Source organism: Triticum urartu, chromosome 5A, assembly GCF_056163025.1.
Source record: "Triticum urartu cultivar PI428250 chromosome 5A, HENAU_Tu73, whole genome shotgun sequence".
NCBI lineage: Eukaryota > Viridiplantae > Streptophyta > Magnoliopsida > Poales > Poaceae > Triticum > Triticum urartu.
In genome coordinates, this window is record NC_141877.1 from 289,088,901 (window position 1) to 289,108,915 (window position 20,015).

The 20,015-nt window shown below is 45.5% G+C and overlaps 1 protein-coding gene across 1 annotated transcript; it reads right to left on the reverse strand.

Annotated features, from left to right (window-relative positions):
* Positions 1-4,722: 4,722 nt before the first annotated feature.
* Positions 4,723-6,692, reverse strand: LOC125555913 (PAN domain-containing protein At5g03700). Its single transcript, XM_048718716.2, has one exon. It carries the CDS (start codon positions 6,532-6,534, stop codon positions 5,035-5,037), a length of 1,500 nt encoding a protein of 499 aa, XP_048574673.1. The 5' UTR covers positions 6,535-6,692; the 3' UTR covers positions 4,723-5,034.
* Positions 6,693-20,015: the final 13,323 nt, after the last annotated feature.

The window sequence follows — 20,015 nt, forward strand, 5'->3', positions numbered from 1 at the left end:
ACGTTGAAAATCCATAGAGAAGCCCTTAAAGAAAAGTACCTTGGTATTCCAATAGCTGATAAAAGGATTACTGAACCAAATTTTGAACATATCTGCAAGCAGTCAAGATCAAGGGTACAAGGTTATTGTGAAAAAAATATCATGTGTAGCGAATGAAGTTCTCCTTACATCAGTGATCCAAGCTCTACCGACCCATTCTATGAGATATTTCAAGCTCATAAAAAGTTTGTGCCAAAAAGTCACGTTAGTGATGTCCAAGTTTGGTTGGTGGGTTCATTGGATAAGTGAGGATGCATTGGCAATCATGGAAGAAAATCTCTGTCTCAAAGTATAGAGGTGGGCTTGGTTTTCATGATTTGCATGTGTTTCATGATGCATGCTATCAAAACATTCTTATCGTTTGCTAGAAAAATGAGATAACCTATGTGCTTGTGTCCTGCATGGGCAATACTATCTCGATGGGAACTCCCTTCAAGTAAGCTATCCCGCAAACATGTTAGCTACTTGGCATGCTATTATTCAGGGAAGGGAGGTTCTTAAGATGGGTTTGATCCATCATATTGGTGATGTTGGAACATCTGAAATCTAGCATGATAATTGGATTCAAGGAACATGTACAATGAAGTTGATTTGGAGACTAGCAAATGAGCGTGTACATATTGTGTTGGAACTCGTGGAAGAGACGGGTGCATGGAATGGAACATTGGTCAGGAGGATGTTCATTGCCTCTGATGCCGATGTGATTCCGAGCTTTCCAATATAATGCCCTGGCCACACCCGTCGGTTCCTGGCCATTACACCTGATGGGATTTAGGCTGGCTCCACAGACCAACGCTGGTCCTTTCTGCACACCTTGTCCTCACTCATGCACACTCAGGACAAACTTCCCAGTCAGACACCCATCCTAGAATTGCTCCAAGCCAAGCATCCTTAACTTTGGAATTCTTTTCAAATGGGCTCCTGAAAAAGGAGGAATTCCTTATTGATATGAGTACTCTATCATTCCTATTAAGGCAGGCTCTCACATACGCCCCACTCAAAAGAACCATGTCCTCGTCGGCCCATCAGGAAGGAACGTTCCCTCTTGGCACACGTATGTGCGTCTAGTCTGGAACATGTGTCATACCGTGTGCCACAACGGGCAACACGCGCCATGCGCCACATGACTACGCACCTGACCCGCACATGCCCATGTAACCACAAGGGTTGGCTGTGATAACAATTGTAATGCCCTGGACACACCCGCCGGTTCCGCCCATTACGCCTAATGGGATCTAGACTGACCCGACGAACCAAGACTAGTCTTTCCTGCACACTTTGTACTCACTCCTGCTCACCCAGTAAAAACTTCCTAGTCGGTCACCCATCCTAGAATTGCTCCAAGCCAAGCACACTAGACTTTGGAGTTCTTTTCGAATGGGCTCCTGGAAAAGAAGGAATTCCTTATCGATATGAGTAGTGTATCATTCCTATTAAGCCAGGATCTCACAGCCAAGACCACGAATTCCAATGGAGGACTTCTGGGTGTGGGGATGGGAATGAATGGGTGTGTTCACGGTCCGTTCGGCTTATCAAAATACAATGGACAAACAACATGGTGATTCTATTCAAGCAAGCATGTCGATGGAATGGCAAGACACTTGGAGACCTTTATGGAGTCTGAGGGTCCGACCAAAATAAGAGTCTTATGGTGGAGGGTTCTGAAGGGGTTCTTGCCTTCGTTCAGCAAACTTCATAGATGTCATATTAGTGATGATACTTCCTTCCCTATGTTTGTCAACAACGAGTCCTTATTGCATTCCCTAATCAAGTGTGATCATGCTACGAGATTTTGGAATGAGGGAGAAAGTTTCTTTGAAGCGAAACTCCCACAACTTCATCCGATGACATGGGCTAGAGACATACCAGACTCAATGTTTATTAGTAAGGAATAAACTGTCGTAGCCGTATCCGTGATGTGGGCTATTTGGAGCGGTCAGAATAAATATATACATGCCGATATTACATTTTAGTAGCTCAATTCGATGGAGCTGGTTAAGGAGATTATTCAGGATCTAGATATTCCATCAAGTGCACCGACAGTGATGATGAAGCCTAGAGAAGTATGGCAACCATCAGTTGTAGGTTGTGTGAAGATCAATACTGATGGTCTAGTGGATGTCGCAACTTAGTGTGTAGGAGCGGGGACTATAGCCCAGAGCCATACAAAGGATTTCATTGTTCAGAGGGGATGCAAATACCCTGGCATAAAAGACCCATACATTAGTGAACTATTGAACAATACTTCGTGATGCAACTACTCTAGAAATGGAGCACGGGTGGGATAATATCATAATGGAAATGGATTGCCTGACAATCGAAGATGAACGGAGGCATACTGCTTTCGGGTCAAATGGAGGTCATATTTAAAAGAGGTTCAATCACTTTTCTCGAACTTTCAGTAATTTGATATAATCTACGCTCAAAGAGACACCAATGAGGTAGCTCATATGTGTGCCAAGGAAGTTTTCTTGAGTGAGTTGAGTGTAGCTCATTTGATGTAATTCCTGATTTCTTGACTACCCTTTGTAACGTCAGATGTTGTCCGCTAGAACGTTGAATAAAATGCCTTGAAGGGCGGCTCTAGAAAAAAGAGTTGTTGCGGCAACTTTATTTACCTTACGCGCTTGTTGAGCCCCAAGCTCGAGATATTATATAGACATCTGAGTTGGTCTAGCCAAATTATTTACATTATGTACAATTATTGTGCCCCAATCTTGATAAGTTGCATGGAGATACACGTTGGTATGGCTACTTTCTTTATTTTGTGCACCAATATGCCCAATGCCCAGTGGCGTTGAATTACCTAGGGATGGACTCGTTACTTCACTTATTTTCTTTGTCGTCATGCCCCATGCTTTCGGAGTGTCAAGTCATGACATCAGGGATCAAAGACACCTTATCTTTTAGTTCGACCAGGGGATAAACACTCAGGTCTTCCTTCAGATATTCAAGAATACATGACACAAGGGATTTATACATATTCAGGTCTCACTGTGGTGCAATACCCTATTTCATGTTCTTGGTTGGTTGATGTGAGTAATATAGTGGAGTTTACATTTGCTCGGGGGAGCTCTAGGTATGCTTGGGAGAGCTCTGGGGGTTCTCGAAAGAGCCCTGGTGGTGTGGTAAAGGCTACCATCGCGAGCACCCTCTTCACTCCTACCTCATTCTTCTTACTTGTTTCCTCCACTTGTGTCTGCATGTCCTTTGGATGGCCACAATCCTCCCCTTATATAGCTGGTGGTCACCACATGGCCGTTTACACTCGTGTAAACACACATCAAGGCTGAAGCTCAAGTGACACCTTGAGTAATAGAGTCGTTGTCAAGAAGCTTTCTCCTGGTATGCTCAGAAGTGTCAGCAATTTGAGTCTTATCCTGATAGGTTTAATCTCTTATCGCTTGCGCCACGAGGTATTTTCTTCGCCTAGGACCCGTAGACCTATGATAGCCTGTGACCACATTTAATGCAGGGTAGAGAGCGTATCTAGGCTTGTGTCCATTATAGCCTGAGCATATGCGGCGTGGCGCCTTTACATGCTTGGACTGCGAGCATACCCTGCCTAACATCACTGACGACATTTTCTTCTCTGATGTTTTGATCTTCCGTGACATGGATCTTGACGAAGATCTGCATGCCTTGGTGTGGCACGTAGTAGGATAGACTCCTTCTGGATGTTGTAGTAATTCCAACATACCAACAGTGTGAGATCAGCGAGGTACTTGGGCTGGTCCGCCTGCGTGCTTGGGACACCTTAGTTCTGGTTGCATGGCTATCTCATTTCCTTTGCAATATTCTACACAAAGGCTCATTTTGGTGACTGCATTTATTTTTATCTTACTATCATTATAACTGCATTCAACTAGTTATGTTTTTATGCCTAGGTTGTTATTAGCTTGTGAATGCATTCGAAGTACTCATCTGACTTTTTATGTGGCTAGATGCGTGAGGTTATATACATACGGTACGGAATTTGATGTCGTGAATTAGGAAGTGTCCAACAATGTCCCTAAGGATTGGAGTATCACCTATGTATTGCTCTCTTGTGTCTTGTGCTGCTAGTTTCTGATGCCCCATGATTAGTGATAGATAATGTAAAATAGTTTGCTGCCCTGGCCTCTTTTAAGATTGTCGTAATCGAACCCCCGTGGCTCATGAGACTGTATTTTTGTGTGTCTACTGTTAGTGTAAAATGTTGTTGTTTGGATTTGAATAAAGTGATATGTATGCTAGAAGACATAGATCTTTGGGCTGGTATACATGGTGTTCGGTTAAATGAGTCAAAGCACTACATTGGCCCGGAGCACTTTGGGGCTTTGTCTCAGGTATAAAGGCGATGAAATAGGATGAATTTGGCCCATGAATCCACCTCATACCTTGTGCAGCCTCTCTTAATAGTGTGGTTGTGGTGTTCTTAAATGAAGCTTGAAGTCAAATAGATGCCACATCTTTTATGTATGAGGCTAAAAATGTTCAAACAAGTCACCATGTTCATTAGCCCCCTAATCACTTGTCATCACACCAAAAACCCACTTAGGACATACTAGATTTTCTTTCAAAGATTACTTGCCAAAGAGAACGACTTCCCTTAATTAGGTTCATACTTTCAATTATAACATTAAATATAAAAGGATATCTTGCATCAAGATTATCGTTTGCTCTTTTCTTGGCAATGCATGATGTTGAAATCTCCACTGGATACTTATACACGATTGAGCATACATGTTCAGAACTTCAGATACAGAGATGGTGAAAAGAATGGGAACGAAAAAGCCTACACGATGGATGGACTACGTCACTACGATCCCTTACGTAAAAAAAAATAAGTTTCTGAAACCTATGTAATTCTGAATGGAGCAGAGCTGGCTGCAGCCATCAATCCTCTTTCTCCAAGCTCTGCAGCTCAGCAATCCGTATGGCATGGGCATGGTACCGATCGATCGAGCGCGCAACGTCCGGGCGATGGGTTCAGCTTCAATACAGTCGCACCGATCACGTCTTGAAGGAATTGTTTGGGCTGTCCATGGACTTGAGGTCCCTGTAATGGCCCGGCGTCAGCTCCTGCTCCATCCCCACACCGCCAGCCCGCCGTTGCCGCAGCCACCGCTGCCACCCGACGTACGCCCCGGCCACGGCCAGGCTCGCCAGGACCAGCGACGCAACCACCACCGCGGCTGTCACGCCTGGCGACATGCCCCGCCCCGCTGCGCTATGCTGTCGCGCCTTCCTGATCTTGAAATAGCCCACCTTCCGGTCGTCGGCCTCGTACACCACCGTCTCCACGGGAAAGTCGACGAGGTAGCAGTACCCGCTCCCGCCGTTGTACACCGCGCCCCAGCAGCTGCAGCTGGCCGCGCACGACTGCTCGCACTCCGCCGCCGTCTTGTACGTCTCGAACGGCAGCTGCTCCTTGTACGCCAGTGACACCCGGTTCCGCCGCACAACGTCGAACAGCTGCCCCCCGCCGCCCCCGCAGAGGTCGGTGGACTCCTCGGCGCGGCATTGCGGGGCGATCGGTGCGGTGCTGTTGATGAGACACTGGCACCTGGGCGCTCCTCCGGGCACGCACAGGCCGTAAGCGCCGCACGAGGTCGGCAGCTCGCACGGCCCGGAAATGGCCTTGTAGTCGGAGGTCCAAGCTTTGGAGCCCTCTGTCCAGTAGTATGCGCGGAGGTTGCCGTCGTCGTCCAGGGTCATCCGCCGAAAGGCGCCGGTGAGGTTCCGGACGAATGTGTCGAACGCAAGCATGTCGACGCTCTGGTCGCCACCCAGGAGGTAGAACCCGAAGAAGCCGCGGCTGTCCAGGCGTCCGTACACCGGCGGCTGCGTTGCGTTCTCCGGCTGGGCCTCGCGAGCCGTGTACTGCCAGTACATCGGCCTCTTGCTTCCACCGTAGAACTCCATGTACAGCGCCATGTACGTCTTGGCGAACCGCAGAGAGAAGCGGCGGTTCTTGGAGATGAGCGGCGGCGAGGACATGGTGAAGTTCTGGCCTAGGACGAGCGTGTCCGATGGGTTTTCAAAGCTACGCCAAGGCGTACCGCGCCCGTTGAAGAGCCGGATGACGAGGTCGGACGAGTTGAGGAGCGCGACCGTATCGCCGACGACGTTGAGGGTGCTCCAGAGCTCGCCGACCCTGGGGACGGTGAGGACCAGGCGGCTGTCGAAGGAGAGCGTAGCCGGCCGCGACCAGTCGGCGACACGGTCCGGCGTGGCACGCCAGAGTGGGAAGGACGAAGGCAGGTGGACGACGGCGAGGTCCAGGGACGCCGAGCCGACGCGGAGGAAGCCGAAGGCGAAGACGCCGTTGTGCGAGTACAGCACCGGCTCGAACCGCCCCGGCGCGTCGGCCAAGTGCGTCGCGGTGAAGCCGTTCGACAGCTGCGTTACGGGCTCTTCCCCGTCGGCTCCGTTGATCAGGGGCACCGCCGACGCAACGAAGAGGGCGATGAGGAAGACGGCGATGGCCGGATCAGGCTTGCCTTCCCTCATTGCAGGGGTAGGAGATTAAGAACGGGATAAAGGTCAAATGCTTGAGACAGAGTAGCATGTATACAAACTATATATGCATCATGAAATGGAAGGTCAACGGCCGGCGTGAGCCTCCATTCGATCTAGTCTGTTTCCAACTCACGTAATAGATGACAAAAAAAGAATGTAAATTGAGTTTGTGGAGGAGATGAACATGCCTGATCCGGAACTTTGCATCACCCGCAAGTTGCAACTACTCTAAGCATATGAACTGGCCAATAGTCAACTCCCTGTTCCAGCTCATCTAAAGAAATATAACTCTCTGTCCCAGCTGGTCAGAACTATTTCGAGACTATTTTGCTATATTTTTCAGACGATTCAAAAGAGGAGCCCGCTGCAAACATGATGTCAGATTTTTAAACATGGCAAATCGAATGTTTTTTATGATAAATTACGCGTCACCAACATGGCAATTCTCTTCAGCACGCATGTCAAATCCTGGCATGTTCACTATTTTTTATTTTGAGAATTTACCATGCTGGTGCTGCAAAAAGTTGTACATACCCGTGACATGTAATTTGCCATAAAAAATGTGCGACCTGACATACTTAAAAATCTGATGTCAGATTTTTTGCATTTGCAAAAATTAAATCGGTGCTAAATACTTGATCTAAATAGTGAGGTTCGTAACCATTCCTAGATCGATGCTAAAAAGTGAGATTCATAATCATTTCTAGATTCGTACAAGTACATAGACAAGAAAATTTTATCGACTAAGAAATAGGTACACTTATTGGTTCTACTACTAAGTGACCCTGCGATGTAACTGTAAGTATTGGCTGGGATAAGCGTAGGGGAAAAGATATGATATTAAATGGTGGAGTGCTGCTGGTTGTTTGTTTGTTGGTTTTGAGCGTTGACCTTGAGTGTCATGAACATAACTGAAACAAAGTGCATTTGGTCCACGGAAGAAATGAGTACATGTTATGCACGTTCCTTTGTGATTTTTTAGGGAATGTCATTCGGCTAGCTTTATTCATTGTTTTCTTGTTTGGAGAAAGAGGTTAAAACCTAGGGCCTCTGCATCAAAACTTTATTCATTGGTAAAAGTAGATATTTTATTTACCATGCTCATTGATATAACACCAATAGATCATCATCCCAAATACATGAAATGGACGGTTGAAAACTATTCCTCGCTATCAAATGGGCCAACGCGTTGGCATTTTGATCACAATGTTCATACATTTAGTGAATCCTGAACTCAAAATTCTACAGTCATGGAAGATCACCGTCGACGAAGTCGCAGTCATAACTTACTCCAGCATCATTGCAATCAAGCTTGAGTTGCCCGGTTCAATATAAAGTTCATGCATCAACCGTCAAAGACAAGAACAATTCTCGCATCAACCATCATACCACGAATCACTTCCGGCGTTTCCTTGCGGATGAGGGAGCTTCGGGACATTTAGTTGCATAGTCATCATTACACATAACCTAATGAGCATGACTCCCGTACTACCGTGTGCAACGATCGTGTGCTATGCACTCCTACCTAGGAGGTGGCAGACCCTCACTGCTTGCTCAGATTTCTCTCCTACAACGCGTCGGATCATTTTCCTCTACTCGTCGACTACATTGCCCATTTCATCAGGGCGCGCCTATTTCACTTTGAGAGATTGTGGTCGCAACCTAAGGGATTCTTGCAGTTGGTCGACGAAGCTTGGCACTTGATACATCTCAAACGTATCTTTAATTTTTGCTTTTTTCATGTCAATATCTATATTAAATTAGCATAGTTTTATCACATATTTAAATACATTTTTATTATTAGTCTGGACTAACCTATTAATCTAGTGCGAGTTTTTTGTTGGCTTGGAATTTGTAGAGAAATAAATTTTATCGGGCTCAAAAAAATCGAGAAAAGAATCAGAGAAATTTTCAAGTTTAGAGGGTTCCAGCAGCAACCGACATAGCCCGGGGGTAACTAGGGGCCCCACTTGCCGCCCCCACGTGCCCTAGGGGGTGTTGGAAATATGCCCTAGAGGCAATAATAAAAGCATTATTATTATATTTCCTTGTTCATGATAATTGTCTTTTATTCATGCTATAATTGTGTTATCCGGAAATCATAATACATGTGTGAATACTTAGACACCAACATGTCCCTAGTAAGCCTCTAGTTAACTAGCTCGTTGATCAACAGATAGTCATGGTTTCCTGACTATGGACATTGGACGTCATTGATAACGAGATCACATCATTAGGAGAATGATGTGATGGACAAGACCCAATCCTAAACATAGCACAAGATCGTATAGTTCGTTTGCTAGAGTTTTTCCAATGTCAAGTATCTTTTCCTTAGACCATGAGATCGTGTAACTCCCGGATACCGTAGGAGTGCTTTGGGTGTACCAAACGTCACAATGTAACTGGGTGACTATAAAGGTATACTACGGGTATCTCCGAAAGTGTCTATTGGGTTGACACGGATCAAGATTGGGATTTGTCACTCCGTATGACGGAGAGGTATCTCTGGGCCCACTCGGTAATGCATCATCATAATGAGCTCAAAGTGACCAAGTGTCTGGTCACGGGATCATGCATTACGGTACGAGTAAAGTGACTTGCCGGTAATGAGATTGAACGAGGTATTGGGATACCGACGATCGTATCTCGGGCAAGTAACATACCGATTGACAAAGGGAATTGTATACGGGGTTGCTTGAATCCTCGACATCGTGGTTCATCCGATGAGATCATCGAGGAGCATGTGGGAGCCAACATGGGTATCCAGATCCCGCTGTTGGTTATTGACCGGAGAGCCATCTCGGTCATGTCTACATGTCTCCCGAACCCGTAGGGTCTACACACTTAAGGTTCGGTGACGCTAGGGTTGTAGAGATATGAATATGCAGTAACCCGAAAGTTGTTCGGGGTCCCGGATGAGATCCCGGACGTCACGAGGAGTTCCGGAATGGTCCGGAGGTGAATAATTATATACAGGAAGTGCAGTTTCGGCCATCGGGAGAGTTTCGGGGGTCACCGGTATTGTACCGGGACCACCGGAAGGGTCCCGGGGGTCCACCGGGTGGGGCCACCCATCCCGGAGGGCCCCATGGGCTGAAGTGGGGAGGGGAACCAGCCAATAGTGGGCTGGTGCGCCCCCCTTGGCCCACCCCCTGCGCCTAGGGTTGGAAACCCTAGGGAGGGGGCGCCCCACTTGCCTTGGGGGCTACTCCACCCTTGGCCGGCGCCCCCCCTAGGAGATCCCATCTCCTAGGGACGGCGCCCCCCTAGGGGAGCCTATATAAAGGGGGGGAGGGAGGGGCAGCCACACCCTTGAGTCTTCGCGCCTCCCTCTCCCCTGCTACACCTCTCCCTCTCGTAGTAGAACGGCGAAGCCCTGCTGCGGTGACCCCTGCATCCACCACCACGCCGTCGTGCTGCTGGATCTTCATCAACCTCTCCTTCCCCCTTGCTGGATCAAGAAGGAGGAGACGTTACGCTGACCGTACGTGTGTTGAACACGGAGGTGCCGTCCGTTCGGCGCTAGGATCTCCGATGATTTGGATCACGTCGAGTACAACTTCCTCATCCCCATTCTTTGAACGCTTCCGCGCGTGATCTACAAAGGTATGTAGATGCAATCCGATCACTCATTGCTAGATGAACTCATAGATGGATCTTGGTGAAACCGTAGGAAATTTTTTGTTTTCTGCAACGTTCCCCAACAGGGGGTGCGTCCCCCTGCCGCGTTGACCCCTGGGACTCCGATCCACCGCTTCTCGGTTATAGTTTCTTTATATACTTCCCAAAACCATCAAGAATTTGTCACCCAAACGTTTCCCCTCCACACATCTCTGTTTCATCTCAATCCATTATGGAGGGAATTTTTCGGTACTCTGCAAGAGGGGGAAATCATCACGATGCCCATCTCCATCAAGTTCAACGCCATCATTATTGCTCGTGAGTAGTTTCCTTTGGACTATGGGTCAGTAACACTAGATTGTTCTCTCTCTCTCTCTCTCTCTCTCTCTCTCATTTCTCAACACAAAGATCACATGAACTGCCCTACATGATTGTGATTCATCTGATGAAATTTTTGCTTTGTGTTTGTAGGGATATGATGAATTGTCTCTTTGTGATCGGATTTATTCATGAACTATCTTAAGATCTATTTGATTTTTTTGCTACATAATTCTTATTCATATATGCTCTCTGATCTATTCTTTCTTTCTCTTGCCAAGTTTGGGGTCTGATCAATAGAGGGAGGTGTGTATGATGGTTGGGTTCAACCGTGCAAGTAAGCTATCATGGTGATAGAAAGTGGAAAAAGCTTTGTATTGATTTTGTTGCCACTAGGGATAAAAATATGATTGTGTAGATGTCCTTGAACGTAGGGTGAAGACAATATATCATCTACTTCATGTCATCATACTTAATGCAATACTCTGTTTACTTAATACTTTGAAATGCATGGTGGATAGTGATCTTTGGGTGGAGTATTAGTTATACATGTAGTTGGATAACGGTCTATGGATTTATGGACGTGATGCTCATATGTTGATTATGCAATGAATAGTCATACTTAAAAATATTGCAACTTAATCATTGTCCAACTATAACTTGTTTACCATATTGTTGCTTATCTTTTTGAGAGAGACCACTGGTGAACCTATGGACCCCGGTCCTATCTCTTCCATAAAGTTTTCAACCACAATCAATGTTCTTCTGATTCCTTGTTTTACATTTTTGTCAATTTCTATATGTACACACTTGTGCTTTACTTCCTTTTATAACTAGCAAAGAGAGTGAGATTGACAACCTCGCTAGTGTTGTTGTGAGCACACGGAAGTTTATCCTGTCTGTGTAATCATTGGTTGTGTGTAGCTCTCGTGATAAACCTTGAGGTCACTTAAGGGAAATTGTTGGTTGCTTGAAAGCCTTGCCTTTGGTGCCCTAACACCTTCCTAGTAGAGCGGAAGCAGCACTCTGCCGACCAGGTTGAGGATCCTTTCCGCCGCATCATGTATCATCTCAATGCTACTGCCCGACACCTGCAAAGTTGTAGCGCCTCTAGGTCGGGCATGTCTAGCAACACTTGTTGGTGGCGCAAGAGTTGATCGCCCGGTTGCATGTTGTACCTTGGTGACGGTGTTGTGTTCTAAGGGTAGTTCAGGTTCTAAGAACAACATAGTTAGAATTTACAATGGGGGTGGATTGTATGGCTGCTTTAGAAACTATGAATGAGGGCTATTGGGTTAAGAAGTTGTAGGATCGCAGGTAGGTCTAAAGGAGGGTGATTAGACTACTTTGCCAAATAAAAACTTAGCCTTTTCCCAAGTAGGTCTTGTTACACCCTACACATGAAATTCTAGATAGTAGGAAGCAGAAAGTAAAGACTTTGCATATGAACGTAAAGGAGGGGTCGGAGAAAATCAAACGCAATATTTTTGGCACGGTTTCTATAGGTGGTGCTATCATACGTCCATGTTGATCTTCATGAAGTAGGCAATTTCCTTGCCCTTACAAACTCCTTGGTTTAACTCCACAAGCTTGGAGGCTCCCAAGTGAGACCAAACCAACCTAGGATATACCACTCTCCAAAAGGTAATAGATGTTGTTGACGATGAACTCCTTGCTCTTGTGCTTCAAAAGATAGTCTCCTCAACACTCAATCACTCTCTCACAGATTTGGCTATGTGGTAGGAGAAGTATTGGATTGGAAAGCAACTTGGGGAGGCTAGAAATCAAGGATCAAAGATTGGAGTGGAATCCCCTTGATTTCAACACAATTGTAGGTGGTTCTCTCTCAGGAATTGGATATGGGAAGTGGTAGTTCTGTCCTGGTTGATCTCTTAGAGTTGGTGGAATGGGTGGGGGTATATATATAGGCAGCACAAAAAATCTAGCAGTTACACAACTTTAGGTACTACTCGGTGGACCGACTAGTACAAAAGTTCTAAAGTTTAAGATTTTCGGTGAGACCGGATGGAACAACTCAGTGAATGGGTGATGACCTTATCACTTTCCACACTCCCGTGAGACCGATCGAAACCACTCGGAATTTCAGAGATGAAGTCGATACGAAACATAAGGTTGGCAAGTGCTCTTAAGTGGGACCAAAGGGTAGTATCAGTTGGGACCGAGTTGCTAGGGTTTGGCAGTGGCTATGTCAAGTGTTTCTCGATGGGTCTGGATAGGAGTGATTCAGTGGGACCGAGATAGACTTTAGGGTTTTGGACATAGGTGAATGTGAGTGTGTGGTTGAGGATTTTAGAGCAAGCACTTGAGCAGTTAGTACATGATCAAAACCTCATGCCCTTTTAATAGTATTGGCTTTTCCTATGGACTAAGTGAGATCTTGGATCACTTAACCAAAATTGCAGAGTCTTGAAGCTTTGTCAATGTTTATCCTTTGCATTTTGAGGGGTCCACATTCACATCCCATTTCCATACCTAAATTGAACTTTCCTGCAATACTCTTTAAGTAGGCATTACTTCAATGATGTATATGTTGTTATCAATTACCAAAACTACCTGCGGGTTAGTTGCACTTTCAAAAGTTCATTACTGAGCTTGGTGTGGTTCCTAGTTTGTTGGATCCCATGGATGTCTACTATGGTATTAGTGGCGCCATGGCCCAAGTTATGGAACCAAGGTCCCACCAGACATCCAAACATATTGAACTTCAGTTCCACATAATCTGAGATTTGCTGGATCATGGAGACATAAGAGATGGAAGATTCACACAGACCTGAACGTATCATATCCGTTGACAAAGCCTCTACCATGAGAAAAACATGATCAACATCGGAATACCATTTGTGTTAGAGAACGGGTGTAACTAGATTATTGGTCCTAGTGCAAGTGGGAGACTGTTGAAAATATGTCCTAAAGGCAATAATAAAATGTCAGAACTATATTTCCATGTTCATAATTAAGTTTATATTTCTATGCTATAATATAAATGGTTCTTGAATAAGATATTCAAAGGAAAAATCAATTGCATGTGTGGAAACATAAATGCCAAAGAGATCCCTAGTCTCGCTTCTAAGACTATCTCATGTATTGTTTGTGATAATGTTTTCCTAATCATGGGAATTGTTAAAGTAACAAGTCTACCAGCAATATGAGAACACCTTGTGGTGCGGAGCATCCCATGGTCATCCACATGGACCCACCATCACCTCCCCAAGCACCAAGTGGACCGATGACAAGAGCACATGCATCGGTGCGCCCCCCTTGGCCCCATGGGCTGAAGTGGGGAGGGGAACTAGCCCATAGTGGGCTGGTGCACCCCCCTTGGCCCACCCCCTGCGCCTAGGGTTGGAAACCCTAGGGGGGGCGCCCCACTTGCCTTGGGGGCTACTCCACCCTTGGCCGCCGCCCCCCCTAGGAGATCCCATCTCCTAGGGCCGGCGCCCCCCCTAGGGGAGCCTATATAAAGGGGGGGAGGGAGGGGCAGCCACACTCTTGAGTCTTGGCACCTCCCTCTCCCCTGCTACACCTCTCCCTCTCGTAGTAGAACGGCAAAGCCCTGCTGCGGTGACCCCTGCATACACCACCACGCCGTCGTGCTGCTGGATCTTCATCAACCTCTCCTTCCCCTTGCTGGATCAAGAAGGAGGAGACGTCATGCTGACCGTACGTGTGTTGAACACGGAGGTGCCGTCCATTCGGCGCTAGGATCTCCGGTGATTTGGATCACGTCGAGTACGACTTCCTCATCCCCGTTCTTTGAACGCTTCCGCGCATGATCTACAAAGGTATGTAGATGCAATCCGATCACTCGTTGCTAGATGAACTCATAGATGGATCTTGGTGAAACCGTAGGAAAATTTTTGTTTTCTGCAACGTTCCCCAACAGTGGCATCAGAGCTAGGTCTATGCGTAGTTCTTTTTGCACGAGTAGAACACAATTTGTTGTGGGCGTAGATGTTGTCAACTTTCTTGCCGCTACTAGTCTTATTTTGCTTCAACGGTATTGTGGGATGAAGCGGCCCGGACCAACCTTACACGTACGCTTACGTGAGACCGGTTCCACCGACTAACATGCACTAGTTGCATAAGGTGGCTGGCGGGTGTCTGTCTCTCCCACTTTAGTTGGAGCGGATTCGATGAAAAGGGTCCTTATGAAGGGTAAATAGAAGTTGACAAATCACGTTGTGGCTTTCACGTAGGTAAGAAAACGTTCTTGCTAGAACCCTATTGCAGCCACGTAAAACTTGCAACAACAATTAGAGGACGTCTAACTTCTTTTTGCAGCAAGTGTTCTGTGATGTGATATGGCCAAAGTTGTGATGAACGATGAATGATATATATGTGATGTATGAGATCATGTTCTTGTAATAGGAATCACGACTTGCATGTTGATGAGTATGACAACTGGCAAGAGCCATAGGAGTTGTATTTATTTTTTGTATGACCTGCGTGTCATTGAGAAACGCCATGTAAATTACTTTACTTTATTGCTAAACGTGTTAGCCATAGTAGTAGAAGTAATAGTTGGCGAGCAACTTCATGGAGACACGATGATGGAGATCATGATGATGGAAATCATGGTGTCATGCCGGTGACGAGATGATCATGGAGCCCCAAGATGGAGATCAAAGGAGCTATGTGATATTGGCCATATCATGTCACTATTATTATTTGATTGCATGTGATGTTTATCATGTTTTTGCATCTTGTTTACTTAGAACGACGGTAGTAAATAAGATGATCCCTCATAATAATTTCAAGAAAGTGTTCCCCCTAACTGTGCACCATTGTGACAGTTCGTTGTTTCGAAGCACCACCTGATGATCAGGTGTGTTAGATTCCAACGTTCACATACAACGGGTGTAAGATAGATTTACACATGCAAACACTTAGGTTGACTTGACGAGCCTAGCATGTATAGACATGGCCTCGGAACACAGAAGACTGAAAGGTCGAGCATGAGTCGTATAGAAGATACGATCAACATGAAGATGTTCACCGATGTTGGCTAGTCCGTCTCACGTGATGATCGGACACGGCCTAGTTAACTCGGATCATGTTATACTTAGATGACTGGAGGGATGTCTATCTGAGTGGGAGTTCATTGAATAATTTGATTTAGATGAACTTAATTATCATGAACTTACTCTAAAATCTTTACAACATGTATTGTAGATCAAATGGCCAACGTTGTCCTCAACTTTAACGCGTTCCTAGAGAAAACCAAGCTGAAAGACAATGGCAACAACTATACGGACTGGGTCCGGAACCTAAGGATCATCCTCATAGCTGCCAAGAAAGATTATGTCCTACAAGCACCGCTAGGTGACGCACCTGTTCTCCCTGCAGAACAAGACGTTATGAACGCTTGGCAGACACGTACCGATGATTACTCCCTCGTTCAGTGGGGCATGCTTTACAGCTTAGAACCGGGGCTCCAAAAGCGTTTTGAGAGACACAGAACATATGAGATGTTCGAAGAGCTGAAAATAGTTTTTCAAGCTCATGCCCGGGTCGAGAGATATGAAGTCTCCGACAAGTTCTTCAGCTGTAAGATGGAGGAAAACAGTTCTGCCAGTGAGCACATACTCACTATGTCTGGGTTACATAACCGCTTGACTCAGCTGGGAGTTAATCTCCCGGATGACGCGGTCATTGACAGAATCCTTCAGTCGCTTCCACCGAGCTACAAGAGCTTTGTGATGAACTTCAATATGCAGGGGATGGAAAAGACCATTCCTGAAGTATTTGCAATGCTGAAATCAGCAGAGGTAGAAGTCAAAAAGGAACATCAAGTGTTGATGGTGAATAAAACCACTAAGTTCAAGAAAGGCAAGGGTAAGAAGAACTTCAAGAAGGACGGCAAGGGAGTTGCCGCGCCCGGCAAGCAAGCTGCCGGGAAGAAGCCAAAGAATGGACCCAAGCCCGAGACTGAGTGCTTTTATTGCAAAGAAAGTGGTCACTGGAAGCGGAACTGCCCCAAATACTTAGCGGACAAGAAGGTCGGCAAAACAAAAGGTATATGTGATATACATGTAATTGATGTGTACCTTACCAGTACTCGTAGTAGCTCCTGGGTATTTGATACCGGTGCGGTTGCTCACATATGTAACTCAAAGCAGGAGCTGCGGAATAAACGGAGACTGGCGAAGAACGAGGTGACTATGCGCGTCGGGAATGGTTCCAAGGTCAATGTGATCGCCGTCGGCACGCTACCTCTACATTTACCTACGGGATTAGTTTTAAACCTCAATAATTGTTATTTAGTGCTAGCTTCGAGCATGAACATTGTATCAGGATCTCGTTTAATTCGAGATGGCTACTCATTTAAATCCGAGAATAATGGTTGTTCTATTTATATGAGAGATATGTTTTATGGTCATGCTCCGATGGTGAATGGTTTATTCTTAATGAATCTCGAGCGTAATGCTACACATATTCATAGTGTGAGTACCAAAAGATGTAAGGTTAATAATGATAGTCCCACATACTTGTGGCACTGCCGCCTTGGTCACATAGGTGTCAAACGCATGAAGACGCTCCATGCAGATGGACTTTTAGAGTCTCTTGATTACGAATCATTTTACACATGCGAACCATGCCTCATGGGTAAAATGACCAAGACTCCGTTCTCAGGAACAATGGAGCGAGCAACCAACTTATTGGAAATCATACATACTGATGTGTGCGGTCCAATGAGTGTTGAGGCTCGCGGTGGTTATCGTTATGTTCTCACCCTCACTGATGACTTGAGTAGATATGGGTATGTCTACTTAATGAAACACAAGTCTGAGACCTTTGAAAGGTTCAAGGAATTTCAGAGTGAGGTTGAAAATCAACGTGACAGGAAAATCAAGTTCCTGCAATCAGATCGTGGAGGAGAATACTTGAGTCACGAATTTGGCACACACTTAAGAAAATGTGGAATAGTTTCACAACTCACGCCGCCTGGAACACCTCAGCATAATGGTGTGTCCGAACGTCGTAATCGCACTCTATTAGATATGGTGTGATCTATGATGTCCCTTACCGATTTACCGCTATCTTTTTGGGGCTATGCTTTAGAGACTGCCGCATTCACTTTAAATAGGGCTCCGTCAAAATCTGTTGAGACGACACCGTATGAGTTATGGTTTGGGAAGAAACCTAAGCTGTCGTTTCTAAAAGTTTGGGGATGCGATGCTTATGTCAAGAAACTTTAACCTAAAAAGCTCGAACCCAAGTCGAAAAAATGTGTCTTCATAGGATACCCTAAAGAAACTATTGGGTATACCTTCTACCTCAGATCCGAAGGCAAGATCTTTGTTGCCAAGAATGGATCCTTTCTAGAGAAGGAGTTTCTCTCGAAAGAAGTAAGTGGGAGGAAAGTAGAACTTGATGAAGTATTACCTCTTGAACCGGAAAATGGCGCAACTCAAGAAAATGTTCCTGAGGTGCCTGCACCGACTAGAGAGGAAGTTAATGATGATGATCATGAAACTTCAGATCAAGTTGCTACTGAACTTCATAGGTCCACAAGGACACGTTCCGCACCAGAGTGATACGGCAACCCTGTCTTGGAAATCATGTTGTTAGACAACGGTGAACCTGCGAACTATGAAGAAGCGATGGCGGGCCCATATTCCGATAAATGGCTAGAAGCCATGAAATCTGAGATAGGATCCATGTATAAAAACAAAGTATGGACTTTGACTGACTTGCCCGTTGAGCGGCGAGCCATAGAAAATAAATGGATCTTTAAGAAGAAGACAGACGCGGATGGTAATGTGACCATCTATAAAGCTCGGCTTGTCACTAAGGGTTATCGACAAGTTCAAGGGTTTGACTACGATGAGACTTTCTCACCGGTAGCGAAGCTGAAGTCCGCCCGAATCATGTTAGCAATTGCCGCATTCTATGATTATGAGATATGGCAAATGGACATCAAAACGGCATTCCTTAATGGTTTCCTTAAGGAAGAATTGTATATGATGCAGCCGGAAGGTTTTGTCGATCCTAAGAATGCTGACAAGGTGTGCAAGCTCCAACGCTCGATTTATGGGCTGGTGCAAGCATCTCGGAGTTGGAACATTCGCTTTGATGAGATGATCAAAGCGTTTGGGTTTATGCAGACTTATGGAGAAGCCTGCGTTTACAAGAAAGTGAGTGGGAGCTCTGTAGCATTTCTCATATTATATGTAGATGACATACTTTTGATGGGAAATGATATAGAGCTTTTGGACAGCATTAAGGCCTACTTGAATAAGAGTTTTTCAATGAAGGACCTTGGAGAAGCTGCTTATATATTAGGCATCAAGATCTATAGAGACAGATCAAGACGCCTCATAGGTCTTTCACAAAGCACATCCCTTGATAAGATATTGAAGAAGTTCAATATGGATCAGTCTAAGAAGGGGTTCTTGCCTGTGTTGCAAGGTGAGCTCAGCTCAATGTCCGACCACGGCAGAAGATATAGAAGAGATGAGTGTCATCCCCTATGCCTCAGCCATAGGTTCTATTATGTATGCCATGCTATGTACCAGACCTGATGTAAACCTTGCCGTAAGTTTGGTAGGTAGGTACCAAAGTAATCCCAGCAAGGAACACTGGACAGTGGTCAAGAATATCCTGAAGTACCTGAAAAGGACTGAGGAAATGTTTCTCGTTTATGGAGGTGACGAAGAGCTTGTCGTAAAGGGTTACATCGACGCTAGCTTCGACACAGATCTGGATGACTCTAAGTCACAAACCGGATACGTGTATATTTTGAATGGTGGGGCAGTAAGCTGGTGCAGTTGCAAGCAGAGCGTCGTGGCGGGATCTACATGTGAAGCGGAGTACATGGCAGCCTCGGAGGCAGCGCATGAAGCAATTTGGGTGAAGGAGTTCATCACCGACCTAGGAGTCATACCCAATGCGTCGGGGCCGATCAAACTCTTCTGTGACAACACTGGAGCTATTGCACTTGCCAAGGAGCCCAGGTTTCACAAGAAGACCAGGCACATCAAGCGTCACTTCAACTCCATTCATGAAAATGTTCAAGATGGAGACATAGATATTTGTAAAGTACATACAGACCTGAATGTAGCAGATCCGTTGACTAAACCTCTCCCTAGAGCAAAACATGATCAACACCAGAATTCCATGGGTGTTCGATTCATCACAATGTAACTAGATTATTGACTCTAGTGGGAGACTGTTGGAAATATGCCCTAGAGGCAATAATAAAAGCATTATTATTATATTTCCTTGTTCATGATAATTGTCTTTTATTCATGCTATAATTGTGTTATCCGGAAATCATAATACATGTGTGAATACTTAGACACCAACATGTCCCTAGTAAGCCTCTAGTTAACTAGCTCGTTGATCAACAGATAGTCATGGTTTCCTGACTATGGACATTGGACGTCATTGATAACGAGATCACATCATTAGGAGAATGATGTGATGGACAAGACCCAATCCTAAACATAGCACAAGATCGTATAGTTCGTTTGCTAGAGTTTTTCCAATGTCAAGTATCTTTTCCTTAG